The sequence below is a fragment of the Pinus tabuliformis genome, chromosome J (assembly GCF_031772625.1).
Source record: "Pinus tabuliformis cultivar Carrire ecotype Pingquan chromosome J, CPIR1, whole genome shotgun sequence".
NCBI lineage: Eukaryota > Viridiplantae > Streptophyta > Pinopsida > Pinales > Pinaceae > Pinus > Pinus tabuliformis.
Window position 1 is genome coordinate 903,736,295 of NC_142295.1, and position 18,597 is coordinate 903,754,891.

The window sequence follows — 18,597 nt, forward strand, 5'->3', positions numbered from 1 at the left end:
ACCAAACATCCAGACCAAAATATGTTGGAGTATTTATCCTCAATAATTGCTCCCGCTACCTTACAATTAGGAGCATTATCAGTGATGACTTGGATGACATTGTATGGGCCAATACGCTCAATTGTTTCAAGTAATGCTTCTGCAATGTTGATGGTGGTCTTGAACTTGTCTAAGTAATCATGTGCAGCTAGAAAGATGGGACCACTAACAAACACAGCAAGAACACTTATCAATGGCTTGCCTTTTACATTTGTCCATCCATCAGATACAATGGACACCCCATGGTTAGTCCAAGAACTTGTCATTCTATTCAAAGAATGTGATACTTTGCTTTTTCATGATCAAGGCCAACGGTTCTTGCCTTGTCATACCCAGGGCTCTTGTATCCTTTAGGGGCATCATTTATGGCAGAAACCATTTCGTGCCAATAAGGTGAGCGAAGAACATTGAATGGTATCCCACATGCATAGAGAAACCTGTAAACCTTTGAATCCACATCATTCCTACACCCCTCATCAAGGAAATCTGATATGGTTCTACGCCTTAAAGATGATGACCCTGTGCCTCCATATCCACTGCCTTGGGAGGATGCTAAAGGAGTTCTTGTGATTGTGAGCTTGGTTCAAAGAAACCCCTTGATTTTTTTGATCTGTATTGGGCTTCCTCCTCTTCCCTTATGTATTTGGCTCTATCCGCTGCTGACACCGCTGTACAAGTTTTGATTCCTATTTGTTTGTCTCCATCCCATGGCCTTTTCCCGCAGAGGTGTCTTCTAGCACGGGTGTATGAACCTATGTAATCAGTGTTGCAATGGGGGCAATGAAATTTAGTGGTTCCACCCCCTCTCCCTGTTTCAGCCCTGTTAACATATTTCCACAATGGAGTTTGGTCTTGTTTAGTTTTTTGAGGGTCATGTTCACCCTCCTCCAGCTCCTCCTCACCAGGGTTTTCACCAATTTGACTTTCTCCAGCTTCTTCATCCCCCTCTTCAATTTGGCCCCTATGTTTCCTACTCTCTAGCACCATAATAACCATAAAAGGGACCAAGAAGAGGAAAATGCCAAGAAATATAGCCAGGTCCATGGTGTTTGATGTTTGTAGGGTTTTGATTCTTGAACCTGCAAATTAATTTAATTTATTGGGATTAATTAATTTAATTTATTAATTTAATTTAAATTCATGATTTTTAAACTCAATAAACTAAATTAAATTAACTAAATTACTATCTAACTAACTAAACTAACTAAATTACTAAGTTACTTACCTCTGCAGGCTTGCTCCTCGCTCCTCGGCACTTGCTCCTCGCTCCTCAGCACTTGCTCCTCGCTCCTTTGCTCTTGCTCTTGCTCCAAACTCTTGCTCAATGAAGTAACAATGAAATTTTTTTAGGCCCATTGGCCTTTTAAAAAAAAAAAAAAAAAAAAAAAATCGATTTTTTTGGCATCCGCGGAAATTTTTTCTGCCGGATCGCTCCCGGAGCGATTTTTAATGCCCGGGAGCGATCGCTCCCTGATGACTCCCGGGCGTTAAAAATCGCTAAAAATCGCTCCTTGAAACACTCCCGAACAAGGCAAGGAGCGCAATTTTTTTTTAGGGAGCGCGCTCCTGAGCCGCTCTCGCCCGGAGCGCGATTCGGGAGCGGGTTCGAGGGGGGGGGCGCTCCCCCTCAACTATGGTTTCAAGGAGTATTTGATTTTTGAACTCTAAAAGTGTTTTTAAAATTTAAAAACTATTATTATAGTTTACTTTTTGTGTACTTGACGTATTCTTGCCATATCAAGATCCTGGATTTTCAAAAAACTAGCAAATCTGAACCCATATCTGTATCTGAATCCTGGGTAACTTAGGACAAAAGTATACGTACCTCTGAAAATACCAGCTCCAAGATGCCCTTGGTCCTGTTGTCTCTGCTGGAAAAGAATGTCTTGGCATACTTGCCAAGTGTGTAGCCTTACACACGTCATGCTAATCTACATTGTACTATGGTAAACCTGTAGCAATCTCCCTCAAAATATTCAGTGCTCCATGATGTAAATGACCCATACACCTAATCCATTTGCTTATGCCAAAGCTCGCCAAGGTCACATCTATGCGCATTGACGCCTTTGTTGCTCAAGACCACTTTTGTCTCAAACTACAACTTGTAAAGGTTTTCACCCTAACTCCAATTTGCTTCATGGCTTCAAATTTTATGGGCTTGAGGAAAGTCTTTTATCTGTTGAAAATGACCTCATAACTTTTATTTTCCAAAGTTGAGACTAAAACAAGGTTTTCCTTCAACCCTAGGGCATAGATGACATCTCTAAGGTAGAGAGGATTCCCAAACTCCTCAAACTTAACAGTACCCACGCCCTAAGCTAGGTACTTAACATCATCTCCCATCTCTATATGAAACTATATACCCTTCTCTGTCAACTAGTTGAAATAAATTTTATTCCCGGTCATATGACAAGATGCTCGACTGTCAATATACCACACACTGTTGACCATTGAGCTTGCAATGCAAGCTATGAGAGAAAGCTCCTTCTCAAACTGAGAAGTGAACTACACCTCTATTGATGTTGCCACGTGATCCTTCTTGGATCCCTTCTTCCTATTTGGACACTTGGTGGAATAGTGCCCACACTGATGACATAGCAGCACTTCACTTTGCTAAGATCTTTTTTCTTCTTGCCTCCTGAATTGGACTTAACACCTCCTGGATTTTTCTTCCTTGGCCTTGCCCCCATTGCCAGTCAGGGAAAAGTTGTATTCTTCCCCAGTCTTTGCATGAGAAGTGAACTACACCTCTATTGATGTTGCCACGTGATCCTTCTTGGATCCCTTCTTCCTATTTGGACACTTGGTGGAATGGTGCCCACACTGATGACATAGCAGCACTTCACTTTGCTAAGATCTTTTTTCTTCTTGCCTCCTGAATTGGACTTAACACCTCTTGGATTTTTCTTCCTTGGCCTTGCCCCCATTGCCAGTCAAGGAAAAGTTGTATTCTTCCCCAGTCTTTGCATGAGACCCAGATTTAGCTTGCTTCCAGATATCCTCTTGCACACAGCCACTCCATAGTCGCTCCCAATCTGGAAGTTTTTCTCTGCCACTCATTGCATCAGTGAAGTTTTCCCATGACTTGGGAAAGCCCAATAGTGCAAAACTAACAAGGTCTTTGTCTAAAACTATCTCCCCAACTCCAGCTAACTCGTCCCTCACTTGGGTGAATCTGGTAAAGTATGAGATCACAGACTCGGACTTGGTCATCTTGATATTTCTGAGTTTATCTCTAAGTACCAACTTCCAAGCCTCACTTGAACCCTAGTACAACCCTAAGGTATCTATCCACATGGCCTAAGTTGTCTTCTTTTTGGAAAGGAGAGGTATGATGTGATCCTTGACTCCTTCAAGAATTATTCTTTTGGCTTTTGTGTCCTTATTATGTTGGGACAGCAGCCAAAGGTCTTGAGGTTGGGCTAGTGTATTGTCCACAAATTCCCACACTCCTTGCTCCTCCAACACTATACCAATCCTCTCCTTCCATGAACAGAAATTTTAGGCCCCTTCAAGGCAGTCCTCAAATCTCAGCCCCAAATATGCTATTGTACAAGTTCAAACTGCTCAAAAACTCTTGCGCAAACCCTGCTTGAAAAACCACTGCACAAATTTTGCCCTGGTCAGTAGCCAGAAACCCTAGCACAACCCTGAAGTGAACTACATCCCCTTACCTGCGTCTTTCACTTGCTCCTAAGGAAAATAACACGCTTTTTGGTCTTCAATCAAAGACCTGCTTTGATACCATGTTAGTTTTCTAATACGCAGGAAACCCCAACTGGGGAAACCCTGCCAAATTGAGTGTTCTATTATTATTTTGCTTAACAAAAATCTCATAAAATTGATTACAAATACTGGGAGATGTTCCCCTTCAATTAGTTGTCCTTCAACACATTGTTATGCATCTTTCTAACCAACTCAACCTCTACATGCGTAGTTGTAGAGACCCATACAAACTATTTGGCCCTCCTGCGCAAGCTGACTCGGCCTTGGAAAGTGAGCACATTAGCTGAACAAAAATCTGAGGCAATTCAACCTCTCTTCTCTGCCCTAATGCACTAATCTTGAAAAATCTCCTATGCTGAGCTAAAGCACACAAGTCTCTAGTGCGTAATCTAAATTAGCCAAGTTTGTGCCCTTCCCTTTTTCTAAAATCGAACTAACCCATCAGCTCAAGTAGAACTAGCCCATCAACTCAAGTCAAACTGCTAATCTCCATTTACTTTTTGACTATAGGAAAATTCAAGTCCAAATTAAATGAAAGTATAACAATGTCTTAGGCTTTAGCTTCACTTGTGGGTCCCATAAGCCAAATTTAGCGCACTTCTATTTAGAAGAACCCTTCCTTCTCTAACTTCAATTAACAATGGTTTCGGGAGTCCCCCTGTCTAAAACTTGTACACGTTTCATGTAACTTAGAGACGGTTATCTGATGGGTTCTGAAACGTTTGCAATCCTGAAGGTCAATCAGTTTGATGATAGGTTAGGGTAAAAATAACACTGTGCCAACAATTGCATAAACCAGAATGATGGCTCAGATAGAAATGGAAGCATTTTATAGATGTTAGAAGTTAGATGTTGCTTTTCATGGATGCCTGACTAATATATGACGTGCTGGAGTCTTTTTTGCTTAGTTTGTAATATGTATGGTCTAATGGTAGGGCAACTCTATGAGGCATTGCATGAATGTGAGAAATACATAAAGCTATATAACAAAACTTCAGAATTGGGCATCGTTTCCATTCAGAAAACATTTCCAGTATGGAAACCATACAAATTCTCTTCAGAAAATTTTGGAAAAATACCCCAAAATTTACTGTATATTACTGGGTAACATTTCATGGATGTTTCCAGACAGTTAATAAACCAGAGAAAACACAGTTGAAAGACAGATTTAAGAGTTCCTAACCATGCATTTATATGCACAATAAGCATATAAAAACTTTCCATGCTATATATATATAGAGAGAGAGAAAGAGAGAGAGAGAGAGAGAAAGGGGTGGCTTATCCATTTCCCTCAATTTTGTAAGTGTAATTTCTAATTCTGACACAATTTCCCAGTCCCAGGTGTCAGACTTATGGAAGGTTCACAATAGGATGAACCATGATCTTGTTGAAATATGTAACTAGGTTCGGTCTTCATAATGACATGTGTAATCGTGATTTTATGAATTGATGTAAAGAAGAAAAAAAAAAATATTTTGTTAGTCTTGAGCCATGGGTTTCATGCTCAAGGAATTTTATTTTTATAGATGAAGCTCCCATTGAAATCAAGTCATCAAGTCATAAAGTCTATTCAGTCAATGTGAAGAATTGAAGACACAATTGGGCATGTTATACATTGTAAAAAGAGAAATTATTTGTGTAACAAACCCTCCAAGACTTTGTCACAAGTACCACATAAAGTCGGCCTTAAAAAGGGGATGAAAATGATTCTAGAATGGCAAGTCAGCCTACCCCATGGCACAAGTTGGCTTATTTTCTATGGGCTGATCACTATATATTGAAAGATCTCGGCCTCTCTCATGGCACTATTCGACCAAGGATCTGAAATAAGAAAAAGTGTGAGAATCACAAGGAGAATAGCCTCATAACCAGCGAGAAGGAAGGGAAGAAGAGCGAAGAAATTTGGGACTGTTTTTGGGTCATCCTCCTCACACGTGTGACAGAAACTAGGGTTTCTACAGTAGGGTTACACCAGCCTTTGTAGAAGCCAAGTAGAAGGTCACTACACCAACAATCTTGCTAGCCAAGGTTACAAGGAGAAGCCCTCAAGTCAAGCGAAGAAGGAAACCATCATCAAGATCCATAATTCAGCCCACATGTGTGATCTTGCAGAAGTTTCAGGCAGCCGAGAATTGCAGGACTGTGGAAGAAGGCCGAAATACCAGAGTAGCCGAAATTTGCAGTGCTAGAAGTCAGTTTGACTATTGTTGACTTGGGCAAGAAGAAGAAGCAGTGAAGAAGGGTCTTGTGACTTGGTCTTGGAAAGGTTGATAAGTCAAGGGTCTTGGTCTTGGAATTCGTCACTTGAAGTTTCTATAAGAAGAAGAATTCGTTTGGGTTTTCCTCTCAAGTTGGAGAGGTTTTGGCCCTGGCTGATCGCCTACATCCTGTGTCTCTTGTCTCATTATTGTTTATTGTTTGATAGCTGTTTGATGAAAAAGAACACTATAATAATTCAAAAGAAGAACTTAATCTATAGTAAAAAGTATTCACAAGCAGTTATCATTGCTAGAGAAATCGCCTTTTGTTTCATGCCCTAGATTTCTCAACAGATCTGAACGTTCAACACACTACCTTCAAGAATCCATCATTCAAACCTTGTGGAGCATGATAAACAAAAAGTTCAATCATTCATCACATTTTTCTCTCTTTTCTATCACTATTGTATAATTTTCTTACTTTTTCAATCCAATTTCTTTTTACCCAATATTTTTCTCATTTTGAAACAACCTTGATTGCATAAGCAATGATGTTATCCTTTTATATTCAGTTAAATAATAAATAATCAAGGTTTCAACTTTCAACTGTAGTAATTACAAATTATTTTGACCTAAATCCAACCTTATCATAGACAGACATATAACAGGAAAGTGAATAACTAATGTTATGTTTGTAATATGTAAGGTAAGAGATCACTTTAAAACCATGAAAGAGAAAAATATGCTAGACCTCAAAAGGAAGGGGTGGATAGCACGCATTTAACCTTGACCATCTGACATACCTATCCTGCCAGAAACCCTCAGGAATATACCAAGTGCTTCCCAGCAGTTTTTTGAAGTGGCAAAGTGAAGGCACAAAGCAGGGGGGACAAAGTGAAGCTTCTACTGGGAGTGTGAAAAGCGAAATCTGCTAGGACTTGAGGCACCTCTGGATCAAAGCTTAGACAGTTGTCCATTGTGATTCGTTATATTTTATTATTTTTGGCCCTTCTGTGCAAGGATTTGTGGGGCCCTCTTTGTACAAAGCTTTTGTAAAGGATGGCAACAGCTAGGGTTTGTGCTTGTAGGTTTACCTTAGTTATTCTTTTTATCATTGTCATGGTTTTGGTTGAAAATGGCAGTGTGATCACCTTTTCTGGTATTCACTGCTTTTAATGACTGCATTTCCGTATGTTGGATGACGGTTTCTGACATCAAATTTCCAGAACAGCCAATTTCAAAGTGTCGAGGAATGTTTGTGCTCTTTTGTAGCACACCTTACATGATTTTGGGTGTGGGGCATAGCCTTTACAGCACGATCAAATATGTGGTTCTCAGGTGGATTGTCTCCCTTGCAGACCCCTATAGTCATTGGTACTTTGTCAGAAGCTCCGCAGCCTAGTCCACAATCCCTTCATGATTTGTGCTGCAACCACAGACAGCATGACTGAGGGAAGCAGCTGCCATCAAGTGCCTCATCTTAAATGGACCCTTTGGTATTGTCTGGTACTGTCTTCTGCTATTCTGTCAATCTTGCAAGTTCCATTTTCAGGAACAGCTTGACTTGTGTCCCGCATTTGGTTAAGTATTTAGCATCGCTGATTGTAGTCAGTTAATGTGCTGCCCTACAGACTCTACTCAGTTAAGGGTGTCCCACAACCAATGAGAATAGTGAATGCCTTTCCTATCCCAGCCAGAGGACCTTGAGTTGTAAGGTTTTCTTTTACATGATTGGCCTGCTCAATGAGGCATTTGAGGCTAGATGGCTAGGGGATTTCCTGCTGCAGTATTTTTTATTTAACAGTTAAAACACATCAATTTTTTAAACAATAAAAACCTATTTTCAATTTCAATTTGAAAAAAGAAAGAAAAGGCATCAAACTGTGTACATTAGACCATTCGGATCTGGATAAGCAATTGTTTATGGAAACAGGCATGGTCATTGTGAAATGGCCTTAATAGGTTTTAATGTGTCCAAGAATCATCTGACTGAGGGCTTGTATGAAAGGTGTGAAACATCTTCTGAAAAAGTTAAGGGTCATATATTAGTCTCAGAGTTGGCATAATTCAAGGCCATAGAGACTCAGAGAGATGTTATATGTTGCCCTTAGGTTGCAGGTTGTCATTATCCACATTAAGCATGTTTCACAGTGAGCTACCAACAGCATAAGCCTATAATCATGGCATGTAAGTGGCTGAACTTGATCAATCAACTCAAGAGTGCTTTATTGTGTGGGTTCCTAGTACCTCACGCAAGGTTCAGAAATTCATGGTTGAAATGTTGAAATAACAATGCCCATTTTAGATGGGCACCTAGTTTGATAAAAATAGGCATAAGTTTAAGATAATATAAGACAAACAATCTTCAGAGAAAAATTGTTTAAAATCTTTCTACTTTATTCAGAGAGATGTTATATGTTGCCCTTAGGTTACAGGTTGTCATTATCCACATTAAGCATGTTTTACAGTGAGCTACCAACAGCATAAGCCTATAATCATGGCATGTAAGTGCCTGAACTTGATCAATCAACTCAAGAGTGCTTTATTGTGTGGGTTCCTAGTACCTCATATGCAAGGTTCAGAAATTCATGGTTGAATTGTTGAAATAACAATGCCCATTTTAGATGGGCACCCTAGTTTGATAAAAATAGGCATAAGTTTAAGATAATATAAGACAAACAATCTTCAGAGAAAATTTGTTTAAAATCTTTCGACTTTATTCTGGACTGATCTATTCTGAGTGAAGATTTATCCTTAGTTTCAACAACTAAATTTGAAACAAATTACGTACTATAATTTCAGGTTCTTATGCAATACGAAATAGGTGATTCTTGTGGGACATCCTTTTACTGTGGTCTCTCTTTTGCATGTGCTCTCTGTAATGTGTCATAGTATCAGAGCAGAATATGACTAAAAGTCTACAAAGGAGAGTTAAGTTAAGATGGGCTCCCAACAAACTTGTGGAGAGCATCAAACATAGTGGAAGAAAATCGTGGCAATAAACAAGTATTCACAAAAACACAACTGCGGTTCCACGTGAATGAAAGGCACTCCAAAATCCACGGCAGAAAGCAAGTGGCGATTCCAACACACTGAGACCCCATCTGTGTGCAGCTGCACAAAAGATCTTGCTAAAAATTTCATTTGCCCTAAATTTATTTTCCAGTCTATTTGTTGTTGAGATAAACACAAACAAACTCAGCACAGAGACACTGGAAAAGACAGGTTGAAGTCACTGCCATGTTCAGTTGCAGCTCCTAAACACAAATAAGTGAATGAATGCCCCATGGCAGGCAAACATCATTCAAGGTCATAAAGAAACACACCTGCCATCACCCTTGACTCAGCTGCAGTGAAAAGAATAAAACTTACTCAGAGCTCATGTGAAGTTCAAGCCAAGAAATGAGAAGCAGAATGAGAAACAACAACAGCATGAGAGATGACAGCCCAAGGCATGATAAAAGAAATCCATTTCCTTCAAGATCCAAAAGACACAGTGCAAAATCTAAATGAAAGCATTATAGTGATTTCACAACATATGGTTAATAGATCACCAAATCACAGCATATCACATATTTCAACTCATTCTAAGGTAGACCAACCACATTCATTTCATGTCATAACAGTCTGCAATCATCATTCTATTATCTAGAAAAGTGGAAACATAATAATGTGTGAAATGTCTTATGCATTTGGAATGTCATATTTATAAAATTCCAGGAAATGAGTCTATAGAATAGAATTTCAAATATTCTTACTCATGAGCACATTCACTAAACAAAAACGTGCATAATCCATAATGTATATACACCAAAATGCATGCGGAACCACTAGAACGTATGAGTACAGTGGCCAGCAAGCAGCAAGATGATGTTGACAATGAACTTCTTTTGGAGGTTTTGCAAGAGTGATTGAGAAGACGGATTTACAGTAATTTTGTAAATATGCCCAACAAGAAGAGAATACCTCAAATGCAAGCCTCAACATTTGAATTAATTCAATGCTCCATGGGGAACGCATCCTGCAGTGTTTGAGGAGCCAAAACATTTCACCATGCCCCCCATTTTGCAAAACTCAGCAAAACATTTTCCCAATGTGTGGGACACATTTCCCAAATGGGGGACTTGTGGGCACACCCAAGTGTTATTTCCATTTTAGTTAATTTTTCGCTTTCTTGGTTTTTTTCTTATTGCCTCTCAACAAGAAACAGCTGAAAACATCAAGAAACAATCATTTCTGATGCTCAAACAGCTGAAATTTCTCATTTGTTACTCATGGGAGAAACATTTTTCTCCACAAAAATGGACATGAAACAGTATGAGAAATGTCGGGCCATTTTGTGCAGTCCAGAAACCAATTGGCATCAATTATGGACACCCTTTTTCAGTACAGTTTCTGAGAAAGATACCATTATAGTACCCAGGTAAGAATATGCATAAGCATACTCGATTTTAAATTGTAGTCCTTTTTTCTAAAATCAAGCAAGTTTTGAAAGTGGTACTAATTTTTAAAAGGTTCCCTAAAAGTTGCTTCACAAAGTGAAGAAGTTATTAAGCAGATTAGATCCTAATATCTATTCTTTATGGATTGGCAGTAGTCAATGTACCTCCAGATGTGCACAACTTGACAGCAAAAATTATGCTGTTCAAAAATTCAAAAGTGGAGAACAATATCAAGGGAAAGGAAAAGAAATCCAAATATCATGAAATTAAAGAAGCAGGATATGAAAGCAAAGATAAGGAAGCAGTTGCAATCATCCAAAGCTAGAAAAGCACTTGCAATCAGCATGCCAGTTGTAGGCAATATTATTCCACATGTGCAGGGTGCAGGAAAAACATCTATTCAAAAAAAACTATGTTAAAGATGAGCAAACAATCCTTGAAGGAAGAAAGTAAGGAAAGAAAATGGCAGAAATGACTATGTACAGGCAACTGCTAAGAAAGATCCATTTACAGTAGAATGATCTTTAATTAGGTTCATGACAGTGGAAATTACTAGGTCTCAAGGCTCACCAATTATGTGTACAGTGTAGTCTTTGGAAGGCATAGACTAGCAGAAGCATTTCACAAATTGTCAATACAGTTAACTGATCCATGGCAATAATTGGATATGCTGAATGACATAAATGGTGTCCAAATATGTTGATGATGGAAAAATGAATACGTGTATTCAACCCTCGACATCATGATGCCATTGAGTAAAGCACAATTAGGTACACAAAGATGCCCTTAAGCCTTATACCAAAAACTTATAGGAAGAATGTTTTCAGACAAAAACTTTCTTGGAAACAATTTCCAGCACCTGCCCTCAAGCATTCATCAACAGTAAGAGGCTCTCTCTCTATAAAGCAACATTACCAGACCCACAGGGCTTGACCTGGACTCGCTGGCAAAACCCAGCTCGCCATCAAAACAGGCCAAGCCAATGCAGGGCAACTCAAACTTGGCACCAGCAAGTTTGACTCACATTGACTTGCAACTACTCACAGATAAAACTCTAACCCGCAAATATTTGGCAAGCTTTTGATGGGTCAACAAGTTAGACTCATGGACCCATCAAAAATCTTGTTGTCCCTCATTATATAACCCACAATTCAGCCTTTGTATTGGCTGAGTTTTTGTGGAGTCCAAGTCAAACTCTTAGTTTTTGCCTCACTAAATTTTTTCGTCAAACCAAGTTTTGTAACACTGCTTTAGAGGTTCAAAAACTAGCTGTCCCTCATTATATAATCAAGATAGCTGAGTTTTCCTAGAGTCCAAGTCAAACTCTTATTTTTTTGCCTCACTGAGTTTTTCACCAAGACAAGTTTTGTAACACTGTTTTAGAGGCTCCTTAAATTCTCATATTTCATTCTGATTCTAGTTTTGGTCTGTGTTTTCTGCCCTGGAAGAACCAACATGCAGTCTTAATTGGTTCCAGATGTTCTCTTTGCTAATAGTAGTGCATTCCTCCAAACTATGTCACAAGGTTCAGCGACTTCAACTAAGTTCGAAATTGGGCGAACCTAAAAAAAATCGAGGTTCGGCGAACCTCATCAAACCTCATGGCCATTGAGGAAGTTCATAGCTCAAGCTCATGACCTCATGTTGCAAGTCAAGCTAGTAATCTATCCTTGCAATTTCCAAGTCCATGATAGCATTTTTTATTTTTATCGATGTTGATTTCTCACTATTTTATGCTATATTACATTTTAAAGTTCATATATTTATATACATAGAAAATGCATATAGACAAACCAAATGGCGAACCTCATCCGAACCTCATAAAAAATTTGAACTTGAACCGAACCAAATTATTGTCAAACCCAAACTCGAACCCGAACCATGTGACTTAGCCTCCAAAAGATATATATCAATAGCACCTTAATAAGTTGGAACTTTGATTCTTCTAATGCTGCAAAACACACTTTAGTTCTTGAAATTTGATACCTCCTTTGGATTTCAGGTAACGATGTATTACTTGATAGTTATGATTAATGTTGCAAACATCGGCATCAGGATAAAATTGGCAAGGGTCCGAAAAACCAAAATATCGGGAAAATATCAAATAAAACCAGCGAACATTGGCAAAATTAAGATACCAACAAAATATCGGTAAAAATCAGCAAACATCAGCTAGCCCAAAAAATCGTGATTTTTCATGATAAAATTGAGATGCTTGCAACACTTGTTGTGATCAATATGTCTCTCCATTACTATGGTAACTTTCTTGTTCAAATATGGTGATATTGGCACATACACAGGGACTGTGAAACAGGGATGGAACAAGCAAGAAGAAACTAAGAAATATTATTCACTTGGCCTAATCACATGCCATCTTGGTGAATGTAGGCTGCAAGAGCCCAGATCAACCAGATGATCATATTCATAACAGCAAAAATATAGGAGTTTACAATGTCGAAGCAGTAAAAGAATGGAAGATAAGCAGCCCTATGTAAACTGTAGACAATACATAATAAATGTGTTATTTGAGAGAAAATCTGTTATGGCAGATTGCTCAGAACCTAGATAACCGGATTCGTCCTATAGGCCCCACGAATCCCGAATCCATCGTGTCCAACACGATTCTCTCGAGCTTCGTGTCCAAAAACCATGACACATCGTGTCCTATTTTGACACATCGAATCCGACTGCGTGTCACGATTTTGGCAGCGTGTCCTATTTTCCAGGACTCGTTAGGCGGCAAAAGTGACCTACACGGGTATGAAAAGGCCGCATTTGGTCATTACAGCCACGCATATTTTCATTTGACAAGCATTTTGGCAGCTTAATGATCAAGTCTAGGCCCTAGTATTAATATGCTATTCATGGTAATGTTAAATTCTTAAAGTAAAAGGATGAAAATGAAGATTATCCTTAATCTTCATTTTCATCCTTATACTTAAATTTTTAACATTACCATGAAATGACTCAGGATGTTTGAGAGTGGTTCCGGCCTCATTGGATTTCATATGGAGAACGTAGAATTTTAGATTTCATTCAAAATCCAGCAGACTTGTCAGTTTTTCAGGATTTTAGGATTGGGGTATTGCAATGTTTCCATTGAATTTTGTCATGTATTAGGGTATGGAACTCGTATTTAATCAAGAGCACCAATCCCTCTATGTACCTTGATGTTAGTGACATTGGTTGTCGAACTCCTGTATCATGACCCTCATAAAAATGTACGCATCACTCAAACAAAATCTTGACTTGACATGTTATGCTTGTTCTATCTTATGTTAGTGCTTAAAGGGTGATATTAATGACAAAGATCCCTATACAGATACAGAGGTAATGACAAAGATAGCTCTGGATATTAATGCTTAGAGGGTGATATTAATGACAAAGATCCTGATTTTCCAACAAGACTAAAATATTAGACATTTCTCGTGGTGGCAAGAGGGCCAAGCATAAGAAATAGATAATAGATTGACATGTATTTGAATTTTGTATGTACTATGCATGCTAATAGCTATAGATGAAGATCTATATTTGAAATCAATAAATTTGTATCATTAATTAAAATTTGTGTAAGAAATATCTAATTTTTAATATATATATATATATATATAATAAAATAATATATAACGAATCCTACATGTCCTGTTCTGAGGGGTCAACATGTCCGAATCCGACACCACGAATCCCGAATCTTGAATCCTCGTGTCAGGTGACTTAGCTCAAAAGAAGTCACATTAGTGTTAGGGTGGAAGGTGTGGAGGGGATCATCTTCAATGTGGTTAGGAAAATCAAACTCAAATTTGTTAAAAAAAACAATAATTTATGAAAACTCAAATTTGTTAGAAAGAACAATAGGGACAGCCTAATACTCAACCCTAGGACCCTATCAATGCTATGTAATTAATGTTAATATTAAATTCTTAAAGTAAAAGAATGAAAATGAAAGATGAAAGTGGTTCCAACTTTATTGGATTTCATATCGATGAAGTAGAATTTTAGATCCCACTCAAAATTTAAAAGGCTTCAAAAAATTTCAAGATTTTGAGATTGTAATGTTTCCATTGGATTCTATCATGTATGACTAGAATTTAATCAAGAGAATCAAGCCCTCTATGTACCTCAATGTTGGTGGCATTGATTGTTGCTCTCCTCTGTCATAGCCCTTGTAAAAATTTACCCAAAACTGAAGCAAAATCTTTGATCTAGCATGTTAATGCTTTTTCTATCTTATTTGAATGCTTAGGGGGTGATATTAATGATGAGGATCTCAATATAGGCAACGATTTTCATGATATGTAGTTATTTGTTGCAGCATGATTTTTTCTAGACTCTAGAGACCATATAGAGCCTCTTTGTTAATATATTTATAATTTTAGGTTTCAAAGATGGAATGCACTCGTGCTATTTTGGTTATATCTTATTTGAATGCTTAGGGGGTGATATTAATAATGAGGATCTCAATATAGGCAACAATTTTCATGATATGTAGTTATTTGTTGCAGCATGATTTTTTATAGACTCTAGAGACCCATATAGAGCCTCTTTGTTAATATATTTATAATTTTAGGTTTCAAAAATGGAATGCACTCGGAGCTATTTTGGTTATATGCACGCTTACTTGTTTTTTATATATATATATATATATATATATATATATATTTGAATATTTTATGGTTGACTGGTTGGTATCGTTTTTTCCTGGGTTTTTTCCAGTTTCAATTTGGGGTTGACTGGAACAATGACCAGTCCAGTTAACATTAGTAGTGATTTAGTCAATACTAAATAAGTTGATAATTCCCAAGGAACAAACATACTCACCTCCCATCTCCAGGAACAAAACTACATGATTGGATACAAGTCTAAATGATAGCAACAACTAAGAGATGTGTAACACAAGCCAAAAGCTTCAAAATCAACATGCATCAAGTCATGCAACAAAAACCCCTTTTGTGCACAAGCCAGCTGGAATTGTTACGCTGTGGATACAATACCTGTTTCCAAGTCGTTTTTACTATATATTATATTGCCAGTAAATTTTGACAGTTGTTGACATAAAATCAAGCATCCTAAGGTATGCAGCAAGATGATTTATGGCATTAAATCATTTTAACACAGTAAGAATTAAAGCAGTCCCAAAAAACATTGTGCCTAGCTTATCCCTATTGATTCAAGTAATTTAACACCAAAACCAGAAAAGGACTTTACATGAGCACTCTAACAATTCTATTAAGTAGGAGCCTCTGCAATGAGAATAGAAACCGTTTTTCAAAAGCAATTAATTATGCCTTAAAGCTCCTGGGCGTTGAAGCACTCTGCAAAGCCGTTGGATTGAATCAATCTTCACTCCTAACAGACATCAGTAAAAAGCAAAGAAACAAAATTCATTCAAGAAAATGGCTCGCAGATTTGCCATTTATTGTAAGTTGAAATGATTTTTTAATCATACGTATTTGACGATTTTGTCTGATTTGGCCTTCAGTGAGTGAACAAGAAGGCTGAGCATTAAACTTAGAATAAGTCTCCGATAGATAAATATGGCCACTTTTCTCTCAGAAAATCTTCCATCAAAGAAAGAATGCTTCCTGAGTAAAAAAAATAAGTTTTCATAATTTTAGTATTGCATATTTTTACATCCAAGGCTCTTCACAACCAAAACTCTTAGCACAGAAAAAACCAACAAATGAAGGAAAAATTTCAGCAATTGTATGACAATACACAACAGTGACAAAATGTATTTTTGGTTTTTCTAATGCCGATGGGGCTATGGTTCAGCAGTGAAGATGGTGACGTGTCAGACCACCAGCCAAGGTTCAGGTCCCCAGAGGCATGGAAAGGTGGTTGAGCCCAGGCACAAGTCCTTGGTGTTCTAATCGAGCAATAACCCTGTCGCATTGGAGCTTAGCAACAAAAAAAAATTGTGTAATTTTTTATGGAAGAATACCCCCTTGCCACGAAAGCTCAGCCAAATGAAAGTACATATGTTCAGCAGTTCACCTCTCGAAGGCCATTTCACTACAGCAACTGAACCATTTGTGGTGCCCGACTTCTTCACATCATTAAAATGCTTCACCAAAAAAACGGTTCTAACTTATTTCTTACACACATTTTAAATGACCTTTTCAAATGTATGGATTTTGTTTACAGAGTTGGACCCTCGGTTACACTTGCAGCGCTGCCCATTAGATAGTCCCTCTACATAATCCTATACCAGGAAGAAATCTCATGAAGAGTTTCAGTAAAAAAACATATAAGACAACTGCAAAGTTCAATATCAAGACGCTTCTTCACCAAGAGATGGAGTGGATGAGGCAACAGGTCAACGTATGACATCGCCGCCACAGGCATGTTGAAGACATCAAACACGTTACACAACACACGCAGACCAAAAACCAAAACAGAGATTAACCAGAGAACAGTTTAGTTCAATATAAGGCAACTAAAACTTCAAGTTGTTCTAGTCTGATTTTGAAACCAAACCTTACTGAATCACACTGATGGTTATGACGCTTACCTCCATATATGAAAATCCAATCTCGCTTAAACACAGCAACCCTTCTGTTTTCGAACTTGACCACTGTAGTAAATCAGGGGAGCAGTCAGAATGCCACACAACAACCATAATAATGATAATAATAATAATAATAATGGTATGCTGACAACCAAAACGAAAATTAGCCCTCAACAAACACTCAGGCCAATAAGATGGCAGTAAGCTCTAAAGCCCTCCCTATATCGGGTCTGAATACTTTCCTGCACTGCGAAAGCAAAGATTGCAGCGCGTTTGAGCACTAAAAGGGGTTTCGCAGTCTTAAAGGCTGGGGTAATTTTGTACTGGTATGTTTTATATAATGCAATTAATCTAGTTTCCGCTGAAGAAAATAAATATATTACAGTAAGGGTGACAAGGTTTTCAGAAAGAAAAAAATAAGAAAGCTCAGATATTCACTTTAGCTTTCGCTTCTGTGCAGATTTACATCGGTTACCCAAGATGAAACAGACAAAGAGGGAAAAAGAATATAAATAGATATCAAACCTGTTTTGGAGGGTCTGCATGAGCAAGAGGGGAAAATGTAAAAGACCGTTGAAGAAGATGACAGTAAATAGTGAGAATCGGGGTCAAAATGCTTCCCTGCGAAGCCGGCGTGGGTCGATCTCCGGTGTTTTGCGTCGCCTGCTATACAAACAACGAGAAGCAGCGCTGGCCGAAACCAGCAGTTTTTAAACCCACCGTTGTATGCGCCTTTGGAGAGAGTTAGGCCCCCATTTTAAAACCACTGGGTTTGGATCTTGCTCGGATTTCTAGTAAATAAAATCTCGATATGCAAAAAATCGGTGGAGGAGACTAAAATAAAATTGTGAGAGCGCCAAAGCGGAACTTTAAATGCTGTGGTGAAGTTAAAATTCTATGCCAAAAACGGAGGGTTCATTTAACCAGGTTAACTTCTTGATACGGAGTCGAAGTCGCAAAGGATCACAACTTCGTGTTTAAAATAAATTAAAGACCGATTTTGGTGGTAGCAGGTTAAAATAAATTAAAGACCGATTTTGGTGGTAGCAGGTTAAGTTTACATGCATTTTAATGATTGTGACGGCTAATTCACATGGTTCCCTTTCAATGAGGTTTATCATTAGGTTGGTTTATATATATTTTTGAGCGAAAATCACATCATAATTCAGTTTCGAACCAATTAGTGTGGTTCATCGTGACGACAAGTTGAAAAATCAGATCATGGTTACATGTTAAATAGAGAGAGCAAATCATCCAACGGCTATATTGATAAGTTGAAAAACCAGATCATGGTTGCATGTTAAATAGAGAGAGCAGATCATCCAACGGCTATATTTGACTAGCAAACAGCTATAATCGACTAGGAAACGGCTATAATGATAACTAGACTAGATCATGGTTGCATGTTAAATAGAGAGCAGATCATCCAACGGCTATATTTGACTAGCAAACAGCTATAATCGACTAGGAAACGGCTATAATGATAACTAGACTAGGTCAATCGCTAAATTTGACTATAATGGTAACTAGACTAGGTCAATCGCTAAATTTGACTAAGAAATGGCTATGTTTCACAGGCGAGAAGACCAAGGGATAGGGAAAGGAAAAGTATAATTAGTTAATTAATTTGTAAGTTAGTTTAGTTATATTTATTACCATGTTAGTAATTAATAAATTATTACGA

The 18,597-nt window shown here is 38.0% G+C and overlaps 1 protein-coding gene across 7 annotated transcripts in view; it reads right to left on the bottom strand.

Annotated features, from left to right (window-relative positions):
* LOC149229635 (uncharacterized) overlaps positions 1 to 17,853 on the bottom strand; it is a 32,763-nt gene extending 14,910 nt beyond the window's left edge. For 2 of the 7 annotated variants that reach the window (XM_089378696.1, XM_089378690.1), the window contains exons 1-3: positions 17,439 to 17,853; positions 16,917 to 16,979; positions 9,290 to 9,310 (exon numbers count right to left, since the gene is read on the bottom strand). Coding sequence is in view for 2 of the 7 variants with exons in the window: in XM_089378690.1 (XP_089234816.1) it covers positions 9,290 to 9,296 (7 nt within the window). In the remaining 5 variants the exon portion in view is untranslated. The remainder of the gene's footprint in view (positions 1 to 9,289; positions 9,311 to 16,916; positions 16,980 to 17,438) is intronic. The other 5 variants (XM_089378691.1, XM_089378693.1, XM_089378694.1 and 2 more) reach the window with 4 other exon arrangements.
* Positions 17,854 to 18,597: the final 744 nt, after the last annotated feature.